Source organism: Protopterus annectens, chromosome 6.part1 (assembly GCF_019279795.1).
Source record: "Protopterus annectens isolate FY-2018-M chromosome 6.part1, PAN1.0, whole genome shotgun sequence".
NCBI classification, from domain to species: domain Eukaryota; kingdom Metazoa; phylum Chordata; order Ceratodontiformes; family Protopteridae; genus Protopterus; species Protopterus annectens.
This window is the reverse complement of record NC_056738.1, coordinates 314710470-314727699: the sequence shown is the minus strand read 5'-3', so window position 1 is coordinate 314727699 and position 17230 is coordinate 314710470. Positions and strand designations below refer to the sequence as shown.

Below are 17230 nucleotides of genomic sequence, written 5' to 3'. Positions count from 1 at the left end.
AAAGTAACATACTTACTTGAAATGAAGCTTGATCATTTAATGGTATCTGCTTATTCAATAAGAACTGCCATGCTTGTTGAAACAAAATATAAAGAATCATCTGATACAATGTATTAGTATCTTGATGGAAAAATATGATATAATAGCACTCAGGAGAAACGAGAAATCAAACAGGGCTCTCTTTTTTTCCAGTAGGGAAGTGGTTATCTTATGTTTTACAAAATGACTGACCTCCCAGTAATTTTCTTTTTATATGCTGTTAAATAAATACATAAAGTAAAACAGATATTTCTCACACTATTAAGGCTACTACTGTTCTTGTTTTCAGATCAAGTTCCCTAAGAAATTTACTGTAATCTGTGATATTTGATAAACAGTAAGGAGATCTACTTAAGGGTGGCTGCAATGGTGCTGCGATTAGCATTGCTGCCTCACAGCAAGAGGTTCTCCGGTTTGATCCTCGGTTGGGGTGCCTTCTGTGCGGAGTCTGCATGTCCTCCCTGTGGTCACATGGGTTCCCTCCAGGTGCTCCAGATTCCTCCCACATCCCAAAGACATGCTGTAGGTGGATTGGACACTCTAAATTGGCCCTAGGCATGTGTGTGCCTTCTGTGGAAGGTTGGTGCCGGGCTGGCAACTCGACACCGTAAAACTCCAGTGCCAATCATGAGCAGACAGGTGATCCGCTGTGGCGACCCCTAACTGGGAAAAGCCAATAGAAGAAGTAGCAAGGAAATCTACCAATCGCATTATCTAGGAAAAATAAACAAGTAAAATATACATTTTTCTCAAATGTGAATAATAGCTTTTTTTCATAGTGACTATCCTCTGATTGTATGGTATGCAAACTTTGAATGAATAAATAAATAAGCATTCAAGCAAACAAATAAATAAAATAGAGAATGATTTACTCAGAGAATTCCACTAGTATCTTCTTAAATACACACATACAAACACACATAAACAGAAAATGTAGAAATATACTGGTCAAGTCATAAATACAAAATATTGCAGATATTTTATACATAAAAGCAGATTCACTGATGCAGACTGTCTGTTCAATATAAACTGCTTGCAGATTACTGATATTCAGCCTTCCAGGAATAAAGATATTTTGACAGCAGATAGCAGTTCTGTCATCTTGAACATCTTAGGTAAAACATGAAGGAAAACTGCTATCTTCTTCTTCTTTCGGCTTTTTCCCGGTTAGGGGTCGCCACAGCGGATCACCTTGTCCGCACATTGAATGGCAGTAGAGTTTTATGGTGTCGAGTTGCCAGCCCCAACCTTCCACAGAAGGCACACTCACACGCACACCTAGGGCCAATTTAGAGTATCCAATCCACCTGCAGCATGTCTTTGGGATGTGGGAGGAAACCGGAGCACCCGGAGGAAACCCACGCGACCACAGGGAGGACAATAAGAAGTTATGTACTCACCATAACGTTCCATCTGAGTAGGTAGCTTCATTTGTCTGCAACCTGTGGGTCTTGGATCCGATATCGGATCCGAGCCGGCAACTTGTTTCAAGCTAATGGATCCGAGCTCCTAGCTCCTCCCCTCACCCATAATCCCCTGCTAACCCTCCATGACCTCAGATCGAGTTTGCCCCTCAATATATACCCAAAATGGGTATCCAACTAAGATAGATCCGAAGAAGGCCAGGGGGAAGGAGGGGGGAATGGTTGCAGACAAATGAAGCTACCTACTCAGATGGAACGTTATGGTGAGTAAATAACTTCTTAATCTGAAGTAGGGAGTTCATTTGTCAGCAACCTGTGGGACAGAGTCCCCAGCTACCTGAACCTTGGGTGGCCATCATGGAAGGATACTGCGAAGCACCGCAGAGCCAAAGGATGCCCTCCCTCTAGAAATCATGTCCAGTTTGTAGTGGTTAATAAAGGTATGAGATGAAGCCCAAGTGGCTGCCGAACAAATATCATCCAATGGGACTCTAGACTTGAAGGCCACAGAAGTAGAGATGGAACGAGTGGAATGTGCGTGAACTCCTTCAGGTGCGGGTCTCCCAGAGGCTTGGTACGCCAATAGGATACACTGAGAAATCCAGCGTGATAGAGATACTTTTGATATTGCTTTCCCCAAATTAAATTTGGCAAAGGAAACGAACAGCTGGTCGGATTGTCTATGACCAGCTGTTCTATGAGTATAAAAGCGTAGCTGCCTATGAACATCTAATGAGTGCAGCTTGTACTCTCCTTTATTCTGATAGTTAGGGAAGAAAACCAGTAAATTTATGGATTGATTTATATTGGTTTCTGATGCTATTTTGGGAAGAAAAGAGGGCTTGATCCTGAGGTACACTCTGTTCGGGTGAAAGATCAAATAAGGAGGCTTCACAGAAAGAGCTTGAAGCTCCAAAACTCTTTTTGCAGAAGTGATGGCTACAAGGAATGCTGTTTTCCAGGACAAGAATTTGAGATCTACTGAAGCAGCAGGTTCAAAAGGTGGATCAGTCAAGGCTTGAAGAACTAGTGAAAGATCCCACGGTGGTACAGCTTCTTTTATAGGGGGTCTACTTGGCCGACATCAAAGGCCCTGTATCATGTCCCACATGGTAATGTGAGATGGCTGCCAATTGCACTTTGACGGTTGAGCAACTAGCACCTTCCTGAAAAAGTTCAGTTAGGAAGTCTAATATGGACGGAAGAGGAGCCGTAAAGGGATCTAGATCATGATGCTCCGCCCAGATGGAGAAACATTTCCATTTACTGCGGTACACTTTCCTGGTGGAGGGCTTATGCACTGCCACAAGGATGGCTTTGACTGGCGAAGAGATACCGGGAGTCCTAACTAGGAGTGGAACTGGAGCAACCAAGCTGTCAGTTTCAGATTGTCCAGATTTGGGGTCGGTAAGTCCGACGGATGGGAGATTAGATCCGGACTGGGATCCAGAATCCAAAGAGGATTCACTAGGTGAGACCACAGGTAAGGGAACCAAATTTGCCGAGGCCAGAATGGGGCAATGAGGATCATCCTGCTCCACAACCGCGAGGCTTTCTGTAAGAGTTGCAGCATCAGGGGTAGAGGAGGATAGGCATAAAGTAGACCGGGTGGCCAAGCATGCACCAGAGCGTCTCTTGGTGTTTCCCCTGGAGGGGGAATCAGAGCGAAGGAATTGCCGCATTTGGTGTTTGAGGGAGACGCAAAACGATCGCAGCAGGGTTGCCCCCATATTGCGAATATCTGCTTCGCTACTAGTGGATTGAGAGACCACTCATACGGGGTAAGAAGGGTGCGACTGAGTTTGTCCACTAGGATGTTGGTCCGCCCCGGAATGTGCGTTAAAATCAGAAAGCGGTTGGTGGAGATCGCCCATTCCCACACTCTCATGGCTTCGCAGCATAGAGGGTAAGATCTGGTTCCCCCCTGTTTGTTGATGTACCAGACAACTGACATATTGTCCGACTGAATTGCAATCGTTCCTATGGGGAGGAGATTCTGAAGTGCTTGCAACGCGTACAGCACTGCTCTCATCTCCAGAACGTTGATATGCAGGGAGGTCTCTGTGTTGTTCCACATGCCTTGGACCGTCCTGCCTGAATAATGCCCCCCCCAACCGAGGTGGGAGGCGTCCATGGTCGCCGTGGCGAGAGGAGGAGAGGTGCAGAAGGGACGGCCCGTATGGAGGTCTGAAGCATGGAGCTACCATAATAGAGCCCTCCTGCAAGCCTTGCCGATAGCAATGGGGTGGTGAAGAGGAAGGGACAGAAAGGACCATTGCACTAGAAGGGTCCATTGCAGTACCCGCATGTTCAGACGGGTGCATGGAAGGAGCGTAATCGCTGCCACCATGGAGCCCAGTGCCCTCAGGACCAATTCCGCTGGTGGGGTCTCTGATTGGAGGATAGCCCGCACATGGAGTTGCAAATTCCAAATTCTCTTGGATGTTAGAAAGGCTCATAGCTCTCTGGTGTCTATTCTGGCTCCTATGAATTCTATGACTTGTGTCGGGGCCAGAAGGGATTTGTCGGCATTGATGGTGATGCCTAACTGTGGGGCTAGGCGGAGAAAGAAATCTCTGGCTGAGCAAAGTAGATGCCTTGTTGGGGCGGTCAGGAGCCAGTCGTCCAGGTACGGAAAGACCTGTATTCCCTGGAGGCTCAGGTGGGCCGCAATCACTGCTAATACCTTGGTGAACACCCTGGGGGCTGTGGTGAGGCCAAAGGGAAGGACCCTGAACTGGTAGTGACTGGCTCCCAGCCGGAAGTGGAGGAACCTCCTGGATCGTCTGTCCATTAGAATGTGGTAGTATGCATCCTTGAGGTCTATAGAGCACATCCAATCATTCTCCCTTAGAAGGGGGAGAATAGATTGAAGAGTGACCATTCAGAATTTTTCCTTGGTTACTGACAGGTTCAAGCGGGAAATGTCTAGAATTGGTATCAAGTCCCCCGTCTTTTTTGGCACCAAAAAGAACCTGGAGTAGAACCCTAATCCGAGCTTGCCTTGGGGGACGGGCTGGATGGCTCTTTTTCTTAGCAGCTGCTGAATTTCTGCGGCCTCCCTCTGATCGGGTGGTACATCGGGGAGGTTCTTGAATTTGGGGACATGGAGTAATGGTATTTTGTACCCTCTGGATATAATGCGAAGCACCCAGCAGTCTGTCGTGATGGACTCCCATGCCGCTAGGTGCTCCGAGAAGTGCCCCCCCGACTGCCTCCAGAGTGGAGCAGCCGGGCAACCCTTCAGGGCTGCTGTGTGGGCCATTCAGAGAAAGGTTCTCTGGACCCAAAGTTTCTCGGAGCCCCTCTGCCCCTGGGGTGGCATCCTCCCTGTCCTCCTCTGCCACGGAAGGACTGGTTTTCCAGAGAGGGTTGGGAATGTTGCGATTTCCGGAACCACATCTTCTTCTGACCCTTTTGGTTCTTCGAAAAGGACCGCTGGGGAGCAGAGAAGCGGACTCCGATGGCAGACAACGTCTTCCCGTCTTTCTTGCTCTGGACAAGTGTCTCGCGAACTGTTTTGCCAAACAGGGCAGAACCATCGAAAGGGGCATTCGCAAAAGATGCTTTAAAAGGCTCCGCAAAGTCACAATGACGGAGCCAGGCCTGACGTCTCATGACTAGGCCTGCTCTGCTAGCCCTAGCGGCTCCCTCAGTGGCGTGGGACAATAGCCACATAGAGGTATTTGAAATTGATCTCAGAGTGGCCATTCGGCTGGAGTACAATTGCTTGTCCTCCGCCGACATGGACTCAGGGGGGGAGGCAGCGTATTCTTTGATAAGATCCCGCTGCATCCTGATGACATGTGCCATATAGTTCAGAGACCTTACCGAGAAGGTCGCTGAACTAAAAACTCGCTTCCCTAAGAGGTCCATCAAGCGGGACTCCTTGCTCGGTGGATGGACTGAGGGGCTCTCCTGAGCTAGTTCCCTCTCCGTGGCTGCCGCCGTCAACATGGCATCTACAGGGGGCCCTTGCTCCAGTGTGACTGGTCTGAGGGGGGACTTAGTATTCTGTCCAGGCATTTTGGTATTGGCTCAACGGTGTCCGGATCCTTCCATGCCCTGGTGGTAATAAGTTCCACCAAGGGGTCGGCCGGAGGGGACACCCAAGAGGTAGATGGGCCTGCTTTGAATGCCTCCAGAAACACAGACTCGTCGGAGGAAGACTTGGGGGCAGACCACCCATCTCTGATCCTCAGCATCTCCATGATGTCTCCAAAGGAGACATCCTCAGGGGATGATCTTGGGGAGCCTTCCCCTTCCTCCAAGTCCGTGTCCTCAGTTAAGGACTCAGGGGAGTCCACGTGCCTCCTCTTGCACTTATGCTTGCGGGGCACTTCCTCAGGGGGGCTGTCCAAGGAGGCCTCGCCAGCAACATCCTGTTCCAATGGAACCATCTAGGACATTGAAGCAGGCTGTCCCTTTGGCCGGGTGATGGAAGCCTGGCCCAGCAGAGAGGGAGTGCAGGGAGGAGCCGAGACAGGGACCGGGGGTCCGGATGCTCTCAACAGAGCCCTCTCCACAACATCGAAAGCCGAGGGGGAACCACTCTCTCTGGGCTCCGAGAGTCGACTCCCACTCGGATCCGATGAAAGGATCGGAACAGGCACCGAGACCATCGGATCTGAAGGACCAGTGCGCTCCGACCTGGACGGAGCCGAAGGCACACTGAATCCCTCGGATCCGAAGCTCGGGCCACGGCTCCGAGAGGTTGGATCCGACAGGCTCGAGGGCAGGGTCGGATCCGAAGTACCAAGTACTGTCGGCGCCGACCCACCCCCGGCTCCAACGCTGCTCGGCTCCGAACGCTCCAAACCCGGATAGCGGGTCGGAGAAGGAGCAATAGGATGGAAAAAAGGTGTCAAACTCCCCCCCAAAGGGGGGGAAGGCAAGAGCACTCCCATCTGCATCTGGGCCTAGATGAACCTTCGTATCATCCGGTCCAAGTCTGCATCGGACATACTGAAAGTCGATCTTGAAGAGGTCACCGAGGCAGGCCTGGAATGCTGCCTCGATGACCTCGATGGAGATCGGGCCTCCTCCTCCTCGGGCCCTGGGGAGAAACAAGGGGATCGGAGCCGAGGAGGAGACCTAGAAGCAGTGGAGGGAGAAGCCCGCTTAGCTGGCGGGGCCGAAGTGGAGGTCTCGGCCCGCTGCTTGTGGTGCTTCTCCCTCCGTTTCTCCCTCCTGGCCTCCCTGTCCTCTGGTGCTTTAGCAGGAGTTTGAGTCCCGGCCGGAGGAAGGGGGGCAGGAATGGCAGCAACCACAGCCTCTGGTGGAGCCACAGGAGCAGCGGAGGCCGGAGCTGAGTCCAGGGGTAAAAGTCCCGCCAAGACCAGCTTCGACCTCCGCTCTTTCAGTGCCCTGGGGTTGAACGCTGCACAAATGGTACAGCCTGAGGTGAGGTGTTCAACCCCAAGGCAGTATGGCCATCAGCCGGGGAGAGCTTATGGCCACACTCGGTACATTTAGAAAAAATGGCTTTTGGGGCCTCAGCCATACTTAAAAGAAAAAGTAGTGTTACACACACACACAGGCCCCAAAACACAACACACACACACACTCTCTAACGACCAGCGAAGGGAGGGAAAAACTACTTAAAAGAAAAATATTTTTACTCTACAGGGAACCTAACACTTACACACTTTATATTTTTGTGAAAAAAGAAGAAAGTTGACAGAAAAATCAAACTTAACTGCCAATTACTAGTCGAGCTCACAGGAATCCAGCTATCCACAAGCGCGGCAAACTAGATCTGAGGTCATGGAGGGTTAGCAGGGGATTATGGTTAAGGGGGAGGAGCTAGGAGCTCGGATCCATTAGCTTGAAACAAGTTGCCGGCTCAGATCCGATATCGGATCCAAGACCCACAGGTTGCTGACAAATGAACTCCCTACTTCAGATCAGTTGTTTAAAACAACTGAAGCTCTTCCTTATAGCACACAAGCCATGTCATGGCATGCTGTAGAAGTACAGGAAATAAGGCTGTATGTTACTTAGGAGTGTGACAACTTCCATTTTCATTTTTGGGTTACTAGCTGGAGCAATTTTTTAAAATGGTATGGGGTAAATGTTAGCTGGTACATTACTTTAGCACAGGTGTGTGTGTATGTTTTAAAACTGAGTTGCCTTTGTACCTAATACATTGGCACTATAGTTGTTCCAAGGCCGCTGATGATCTGGTAGTACAAAACAATATAATGTTGCACAGATGGTATGTATGATACACCTGAAAAAGCAGGTGCTAATAATTATGCATTTGTGCTGCCTTTGCAGATCATCCTCAGAGTAAGCAATATCGTATGAGATGTGTGAGTTTTATAAACTGAAGTAAATGTTTTACGCAATTTGGTTACATTCATAGGCTCATAAGAGTTCATATTTATTTCTGTATATTTCTCCTAATAAAGCTAATGTGCATCCTAGACTAGAAGCCCTATTCAGAATTCATATTACAGTCTCATAAGTGCAGTAAATTGTTCAGGTGCTTCGTATTTTGCTTAAATGGTATTAAAGTAATCATATTGTAGCACCTTTGATATGAAACAGATCAGCACCATATCTTATTTTGTTGCTTACATATTGTACACTGTGTCTTCTACAGTAGTATCAGCAGTGCTACATATTAAATTATAGCATCTAACTTTAAATTTTTCTGTGCGCAATTTCTGCAGTTAACTCCTCGTATCCTTGAAGCTCACCAGAATGTAGCTCAACTCTCTCTGATGGAGGCAAAGATGAAGTTCATTCAAACATGGCAATCGTTACCAGACTTTGGACTCTCCTACTTTGTTGTGAGGTAAATGACATGATAATATTTTTGCAGTAAATTAATTGATGTGTGAAATGCCTTAGAAGCAAACTGAGGAAGCAGACATCACACACTGAGGGTCTCCAACATAAATATATGTTTTAAATCATATTCTATATACATATCTATAATTATTAGTTTATGGGGAGGAAAGGCAGCTATGTAAAATGAATTTTGACATTTTAGTTGATTTCATTGTTGTGGTTTCTGCTGAGACATTTGTTTAGGTTTAGGCAGCTATTGTCCGAGTAAATTGTTTTATACTGCTGATTACTGACACGCTTGCATCTGTTACTCTGCATGGCTTTAATATTCTACTGCATACAAGAAAAAACATGTAAATATTCTAAAAGTAGTTAATTAAAATGTGTATATCTATGTTGTGTCTTTTCAAAAAAAAAAAAGTGGTACACGCTTTTGCATACTTATTAAATGAAACTGGTGCAAAGCACAAACACAGACACGCAATATACAGATTTGTGCTTGGACTGTGTGTGTGTGTGTGTGTGTGTGTGTGTGTGTGTGTGTGTGTGTGTGAGTGGAGGTGCTACACTCCTACACAAGTGGAATAGTTTATGCAGTTCTTTTTGTATCATATTTAATTGCAGCTTGGGAATACTCCTTCATTCCTTTACAGAGTTCTTTATTAAATGTATACTTCATGTCTACAGCTGTCTTGCATGGAAAACAATTTTTTACTCACATAAATGTGGGCTGATTTATGTTACTAGAGTTGTAAAATGCAGTTAAACAGATTATTGTTAGAAAAAAATGAGCAGGATATGCATGCAGGGAAGATGTATGTAATCATGCGCAAACTGTCAAATAGTAAGACTGACTGACTATGGAGGTGCATTAGGAAATGTGACTGAATATGGAGGTGCATTAGGAAATGTGACTGAATATGGAGGTGCATTGGGAAACAATAATGAATACAGAGGTGCATTGGGATATGTGTGCTCCCATGAGTTACAGTGACCTTACAGTTAATTATGATAACAAGAAAATAAAAGAGGAACAGTCTCACATAAGGGGGCTGTGGACACATGGTACCTCCCTCATTGCTATCATCATTAACCTCCTTTTCCTTATTTTCTACATTAGGTCAGGTGCTATGTCAACTGTTGCCACCTCACTGAATTCAATACCAATCTCCTACCTTCTAGGGGAGTCATACCTGACTTTTCCTGGCTTTCCCTCATATGGTACAACCATCTCTTTGCTGGAGCTCCACATTTCCTATTCCTTTTTCCTGGTTCTCCCAGATCACCTTCACCAAATCATGTTCTTTCTTGCACATGTCCAAACCACCGTATTCTGTTCTCCTTGACCTTCTCCGCAACTGAAGCTACTGCTCTGATATCATCATTTTTTCGGCTGCCCCATGGTGTGTACCCTAATACCCATCTCAGGCAGTTCATCTCCGTTATCTCCAGCTTCTTCAAATGGTCTGCCTTCACTGCCCAAGTTCTGTACCAGACAGAAGTACTGTTCATACCACTGTTTTATGAACGTTACTTTTCAACTTCCTTGGCATTCTTGTGCCATTTGGCAGCACCCCTTCTAACACTAGCATTTACCACCTCATACAGGCTCCCCTTCTTCTCAAAAGCCCCTCCCAGATACTTGAAGCTATTAGCCTGTTCCACTATTTTCCCTTCTAACTCAATTTTCATCTTCTTCTGATTTTCCCCATTTGCTGCCATGACAAATGTCTTGTCTGTATTTAGCTTCATCCCATGTGCCTTCAAATTTGCATTTGGTTCCCCTATCATTTGCTGATATTCTTGGTGAGAGTCTGCTTTTAATGCCATATTGTCTGCATGCAGCAGCTTTGTTGATCTGTCCCCTCCAACCTGTTTGCTAATGTAGTCTATCATCAGTATGAACAGCAGCGGACTCATAGCTAAACCCTGATGCACAACCACTCCCACTCTGAACCCCTCTATGAGTCCAAACACTGTTTGTACTAGTGTCATTGGAGCCTTGCACATAGCCTGAAGAAGTCTAGACTAGCCTCTTCTTTATTCCTGTTTCCCCACCCATGTGGACCCAGGCAGTCCTCATATCCTGTTCCATCTGTCCCAATATGAGCATTCAGGTCCACCATTATCAATACCAACTCATGACGTCCTGCTTTATAGTATGGCTTGCAAATGTTACCTGAATGCACTCTTTTTTATAATGCATAGGCTTAGATTATGAATACTGTCCAACGTTTGCAATGGACTCCGACTGCCATAAGTCTATCTGATGGCATCCCCCAAAGTCTTCAGAAGACTCTTCTTCAACATAATCCCCCCTTCCATTTCTAGATGGTCCTTCCCCTGAATAATAAACTCAAATCCCAAGGTAAGGGCTCTGCTGCACTGCTCTTTCATATGGTCTCCTGGTTATACAGGATTTCTATTCTCCTCCTTACCATCCAATTCCAAGCTGCGTCCTGTCAGAGAACTTATATTCAGTACAGCAGTCTTTACTTCATGTTTTGGCAAACACATCCCAGGTAACCCAGGCTGGGCCACTGTACACCAACTGGCTAGCTAGTAGCTTATTGATTAAGGGCTGTTGGGCTTTATGGTGGGCACATACTGGCCAATAAAGGCATATACACCCCTCCTACTGTTAACATGGATCCCTAGCAGAGTTTGGGTCCTCAACCCTGGCAAATACATATGCCCATTTTTGGTAACATTAGTCAACATAATCAAAACAGTGTTTACACTAATGAATGCCTAAACCTGAGTGTGCGATCTGTGATCCATGTTCTCTTATCTAGAGATAATGTGCACCATATTTGGTGACTACAACAACTGGCCTGCATAACTTTTCCCAATGATAACAACCACTTAGAGATTTTGTTCTGTCCTTGACTTCTTTCAGTTTTTGGTTAGTTCAAGGTGGAAAGGCTCAGAATATTTTTGGGAGGTGGAAGGAACCCAGCTGAGACACAGGGAGAACATGCAAACATCACACAGCCAATGGCTTGAGGTCAGGATCAAACCCTGTACTTTGTGTTTGGGAGGTGAAGACTTTAACTATTATGACAGCTGTCTTACGCCTCCCTCCTCTTTCTCCTCCTTCACCACCTCCTCCTCCCTACAAAAATATATTTCGATGTGTACAAATGCATCTGCACTACAGTAATGTCACTCATGCTGATGCCCTAGTCCTGAAAACAGAAATGTAGTTATGTTATCTGGCATCCTGTGGAGTTCCTTGAGCTGGTGCATCCCACATCTCTTAAGTTGGGAAAAAAAGGTCCTCTCTAAGTTGAGGAGCAAAATAAAAGCTCTTCAGCCCTGAAACTGTAGCAAGAGTAAAAATGTAACAAGCAGCTTGCTGCATTTAAAAAACTGATCTCGTGAAGTGCACAGCCATGATTGTAAATAAAGAATCTGCTTTCAAGAAATGAATACTGATACTCCACTTGCAGTCATAGCTAAAGCACTCAGGAGCATACCTCTCAACTTCTTAGAGCAAGAAATCTGGACAAAGCCATAAATAATGGGGGCCAAGGTCCACAAATAGGGACAATTTTTAAATACTGCTCTTACAAATTTAGAAAATTGATAGAACAGGTTTTGCTTTAACATGAATTTTCTGAACGGTATAAAGTCAGAAACTCAAATGTCTGTCATTACTTTCTGTCGTCAGTCTTTAATGACTTGCCAATAATTTGGTAGAGAAAACCACAATTTTTTGAAAAATGGACCAAAAATACGAGGCAAAAATCTAGACATTCTGTGAAAAATCTGTACGGTTGAGGGGTATGCTCAGGAGCTTGTTGTGTGATGTTGATTGTGCTCCCAAATACCTTGTTCCTGGGGTAGACTCTCACTTCCCCTCACCTCTGCTATACCTCTGACTGAAAGCATGTAACCTGAACGTGTTAGATACTGTGCAAAAAGCATGACAAAAGGTTAAAGTGATATACACTAAGAAATAAAGATGTGAAATTTACCACAACTAATCGATACATTTCTAAGCATTAAAGCACATCTGAAACAACTGCCTTAAAGGTAGCTAGCAGATGAAGTTATAATGAAAGATTTATCCTGACTTAAAAAAGGGACCTGACGTATATACATATTTGTAATGAAAAGTAAAAAAAAAAAAATGTTCTGATTTAATAAGCTGGCCCAGTGTAGGGCTAATGACATGTTTCAATAATATCACCTAAACAAGCACACACCTCCAAATTCCACTTTATCACAGCTCATCAGTGAGTGACAATATGACTGTCATAAAGTAAAGGATGAACTGTACTTACTACTTTATCTACTCAGGAGGAAGGTAGCTATATCATACTGAAATTAATTTAACTGCATAATTACTGTTTCTTATCAGGATGACAGTTTCACCATTGGAGTTGTCCTTGTTCTAAACAAATACGGGTATGCCTCACTCAATCAATGAATGAGAATGAATGAAATAAAAACAGGAATAAATGTTGCTCCGCTTAACTGGAAGCCTAACATCTACACAGCAACAGAAAGCACAACGTGATGGTTTGATGTACATAAAAAAGAACAGTTACATTTGTGGAAAACTCAGAGCACTGCTTTATAGTCTTCATAGCTTAAAGAAAGATTTTTTTTACCTGGATTCATGCAGAAAAATGAGGTTTTAAATAAGTCTGTGAAGCTTTTCTTTAGAGAAATTTTTATAAGTTATATAAATGGTCAGTGTGTGATTAAATATATCTTGTACATTTTCTTAAACTCAGATTTTTTCTTGTGCACAGAAAATCAGGTTGCAAGATCAGCATTTTTGTAACAGTCAGGTTAGCCTCTCTGGGATGACTTTGGATGAAAACAAAGTTGCAAAATGTTACATACCTAAAGTATTAACCTTTCAGTATTGTTTTATATGGGATCATGGTAATATGAATGTAGGAAATCAAATCCAGCAAATATCACTTGGTTCAAGTATGCCTGTGCATTATATCTCTCAACTGTAGAGATTTTTACAGTGTCCAGATTTTTGCCTCATATTTTTGGTCCATTTCCATAAAATTGTGGGTTTCTGGCAAATTAGTAGCAAATCATTAAAGACTGAAGTTGGAAAATAATGACAGACATTTGCGTTTCAGATTTCATACCCTTCAAAAAAATTCAGACTAATGCAAAACCTGTTACTCTATCAACTTTCTAAGTTTGTAAGAGCAATATTTAAAAAAATGTCCCTAATTTTGGGCCTTTGTCCCACTTTTATTTATGGCTTTGTCCAGATTTCTTGCTGTAAGAGGTTGAGAGGTACGCTGTGCATGTGTGTTTGTTGTTCAAAGGATCATAATGCCTCTGTAAAATGTATCCTTTTTTTTTTTTTTTGGATACGAAGACCTAAACTGCTTTTTATATTTTTGGGGGAAGCCCACAGAGTTTCCTGAGGTATGAGGGAAGCCTACTGTGACATAGTTGGGGAGTCTAAGACTGAGATATAATCATTAATGAGAAAGAAAGGTAGTTCCCTGCACATTTGTGATCTTTACAGTGAATTTTGATTATTAAATGCATAGTCTCAGACTGGAAATCTTGTATACAAGAAACGGCAGCCATCTTTCCTAACAGCAGATAGTGAGAGAGTCCTAAAGGAGTAGTGCTAAGGGAGAAAATGGGATGAATAATGTTATTTGATAGTTTGGGGGGGAGCATCACATAAAGTATAGTTTATTTGTTAAGGTGGACATTGCACACATGGGAATATATATATTAGAAGAAATAAATACAGACTGGAAAGTCAGTATCATCATAAACTACTTCCAATTTTAACACATTTTGCCATAAACAGCGGTCTACTACTTGATTTCTTTGAGTGAGGAATCCATTGTCTCTCAAACCTTGATCTCAGGACTACCATTGGTTCTTGAGCTTTTAAGAGTTGGTCTTCTGAAACTTCAGTACCAACATCAGTGAATAAATGTGGATTGCTGTAAAGAATAAAAATTAATTAACTCTAATAGGCTTAAATGCATATTAACCAAGAGCTGTGTCCTGCATACCTCTGGAAACATCCATTTGGATATCCAGCTATTGATTTTCTAAACAACATATATTTTAAGGGTTGCAATGACTAAACAGAGCCTTTTGCAACCCTCAACATTTAGTGCATGCAAGGTAAAGCAACTAATCCAGAATAGGACACCAGTCTGTTGCAGGACATGAGAGAGCGTGGAGACACACCCACACACACACACACACACACACACACACACACACACACACACACACACACACACACACACACACACATTTTCAGGTCTGTAAAACATACTGGTGCCACTAATAAGAAAAAAAAAGTTTATTAAGAAAGAGAACTGATAATACAGCTTATTTGGCTTTTCAGATGTATATACAATACAATATTTATACAGCACCATTGATGTATCACAGTCCTTAGAGGCTACTCCACCAGCTCTGTTACCCACAACTCATTCCCACACAATCCTTCCAGAAACAGGCTTTAAAATAAAGTCCACAACTGTAGGCTTCACCTAAGCTTTAATTCCCAACCTGCTCCAAAATCTTCACCTGATCTTGCTCCAAGTTGCATACACCTGAATGGATCATCCAACTCCAGGAACCACTAACCTTCATGCAGAGCCACAACTCTATCTTACAGTGATTCTTATTACTGAGGAACTGACTCACTGTTATTTTTGCTTCCAGGTTACAATCTTTTAATTTCAAGGATTAAGACAGATTTAAAGACATACCTAGCAATGTGTCACTATACATGCATATGTGTGCGCACCGTGTACACACACACATATATATAAAATATAGATTGATGTAGATATATATCTATTATCTCTCTCTCTATACATGTGTGTATGTATGTATAGATATATATATATATATATATATATATATATATATATATATATATATATATATATATATATAATACACACACACATATATATATAATACACACACACACACACACACACACACACACACACACACACACACACACACACACACACACACACATGCACACACACATGCACACACACACACACCCACACATATATATAGAACATGAATGATCTCAATGTTAAATAGTTGACACAGAAAAGCTTGATCAAAACATGCTGAAGATACAATTATCTGAAAACCGATAGATGGAAATGGGAAAGCAAATTTCCTCCCTTGGCTCCTCTGCCCACATTAGTAATGCTTGCTAACCATAACCCTGTCCCTACCTCTAACCTTATCTATATACTTTACCTTAGAAAAACCCTTTCTGTAACACTACCACTACACACACACACACACACACACACACACACACACACACACATATATTTATATATAGGTGTCATCTTATTTTCCCTGTAACAGACAGCAGCAAGCAGTGGTAAAGTTTGTAGAGACACTGGCAGAGATCTTCAAAATTCAGCATCCAGCAGTTCAAGTGCAAACAGTATTCCTGTAAGTTATGCACTTGTATTATATTATACTACATGATAGATACTAAATAATAGTACAGTTTCTATATGTACATTTACATTATAAATTTTTGTACTATATACGTTTAAATGGTATATTGCATATATATGTGTGTGTGTGTGTGTGTGTGTGTGTGTGTGTGTGTGTGTGTGTGTGTGTGTGTATATATATATATATATATATATATATATATATATATATATATCTATATATATACACACACATATATATATAGGTTCACTACATAAGACCGTAAACCCATAATACCGACACCCATAATCCCGAGGATACCCAAAAGACTAGAAGACCAGAAGCATGAAATTTAAAATCCCGAACACTACACTAAACATGGACCACAGACATACACACACAGTCACCCACAACACAAACACACTAACCTACACTACATACAAGTAGGGGGCAAGCACCCCTGCACCCCCCATTCGAATTCCAAATTCTCAAGACCATATAGCTGAAACCCCTAAATAACGAAAGACCAGAAGTGTGAATTTCAAAATCCCGAGGTTCGGAGATGTTGAAGTAGCACTTCTGATGTTGTAGTTTGTGAATGGATAGGTGGAAGGTCAGGTCTATGTTTGAGTGTGTTGGTTAGGGGCTTTTGCGTGTAAGTGTTTGTTGTGGCTGTGATGTGTGTGTGCGAGGGGAATGTAGGTGTGTGGTGGTGTTTCCGTGTGTTTGACTGTTCAGTACGACCTTGGAGTTAGAATATTTAAGTAGGGGGGTGGGGGGTGCAGGGGGGCCTGCCCCTTGCTTGTATGTAGTGTAGGTTAGTGTGTTTGTGTTTTGGGTGAAGGTGTGTGTATGTGTATGTGTGTGGTGCATGTTTAGTGTAGTGTTAGGGATTTTAAATTTTGCGCTTCTGGTCTTTCGGGTATATGGTCTCGGGATTATCTATGGATTACTTTTAATTAGTCAATTTACCACAAGACCAACACTCATGCTCATATGATCGAGACAACACTGGAATGTTTAAATACATGAAACTCCATAGTATTGAAAGTTGGAATGCTGAAATATCTACTGCAAGTGTCATACAGCACTCTTATGACTCCAGACCATGCTACAGTCATAAGACCACATTCTACATGTAAAATGAGCATGGGAAACAAATAAAATGGAGTTTGCGGTACAATGAGGATTGGGACATTCACCCTTTTCCCCACAGTAGTGTGATCTTGATGTTGATATATTTAATTTGCAGGGGGTGGTGGGGTGCAGGAGGGCTTGCCCCCTGCAAAACCATTGATGAAGTTCGACCTTTGTTTTTATTGCTTGTTTTGAATGTAGAATGTGGTCTTATGACTGCTGTTCTATCTGCAGACATAAGAGTGCTTTATGACATGAGCAGTAGGTATTTTGGATTTTCAAGTTTTGGTACTACGAAGTTTCATGGTTTAAAACATTGCAATGTTTTAGTCCCGATCATATGAGTTTCAGTCTTGTGGTAATCGATCAACTGAACGTAATACATATGT

General features: G+C 43.3%; 1 protein-coding gene across 1 annotated transcript in view; it reads left to right on the top strand.

Annotated features, from left to right (window-relative positions):
• FERMT3 (FERM domain containing kindlin 3) overlaps positions 1-17230 on the top strand; it is a 577997-nt gene that overhangs the window by 515217 nt on the left and 45550 nt on the right. The window contains exon 13 of the mRNA XM_044075734.1: positions 8141-8265. Coding sequence (XP_043931669.1) covers positions 8141-8265 — 125 coding nt within the window. The remainder of the gene's footprint in view (positions 1-8140; positions 8266-17230) is intronic.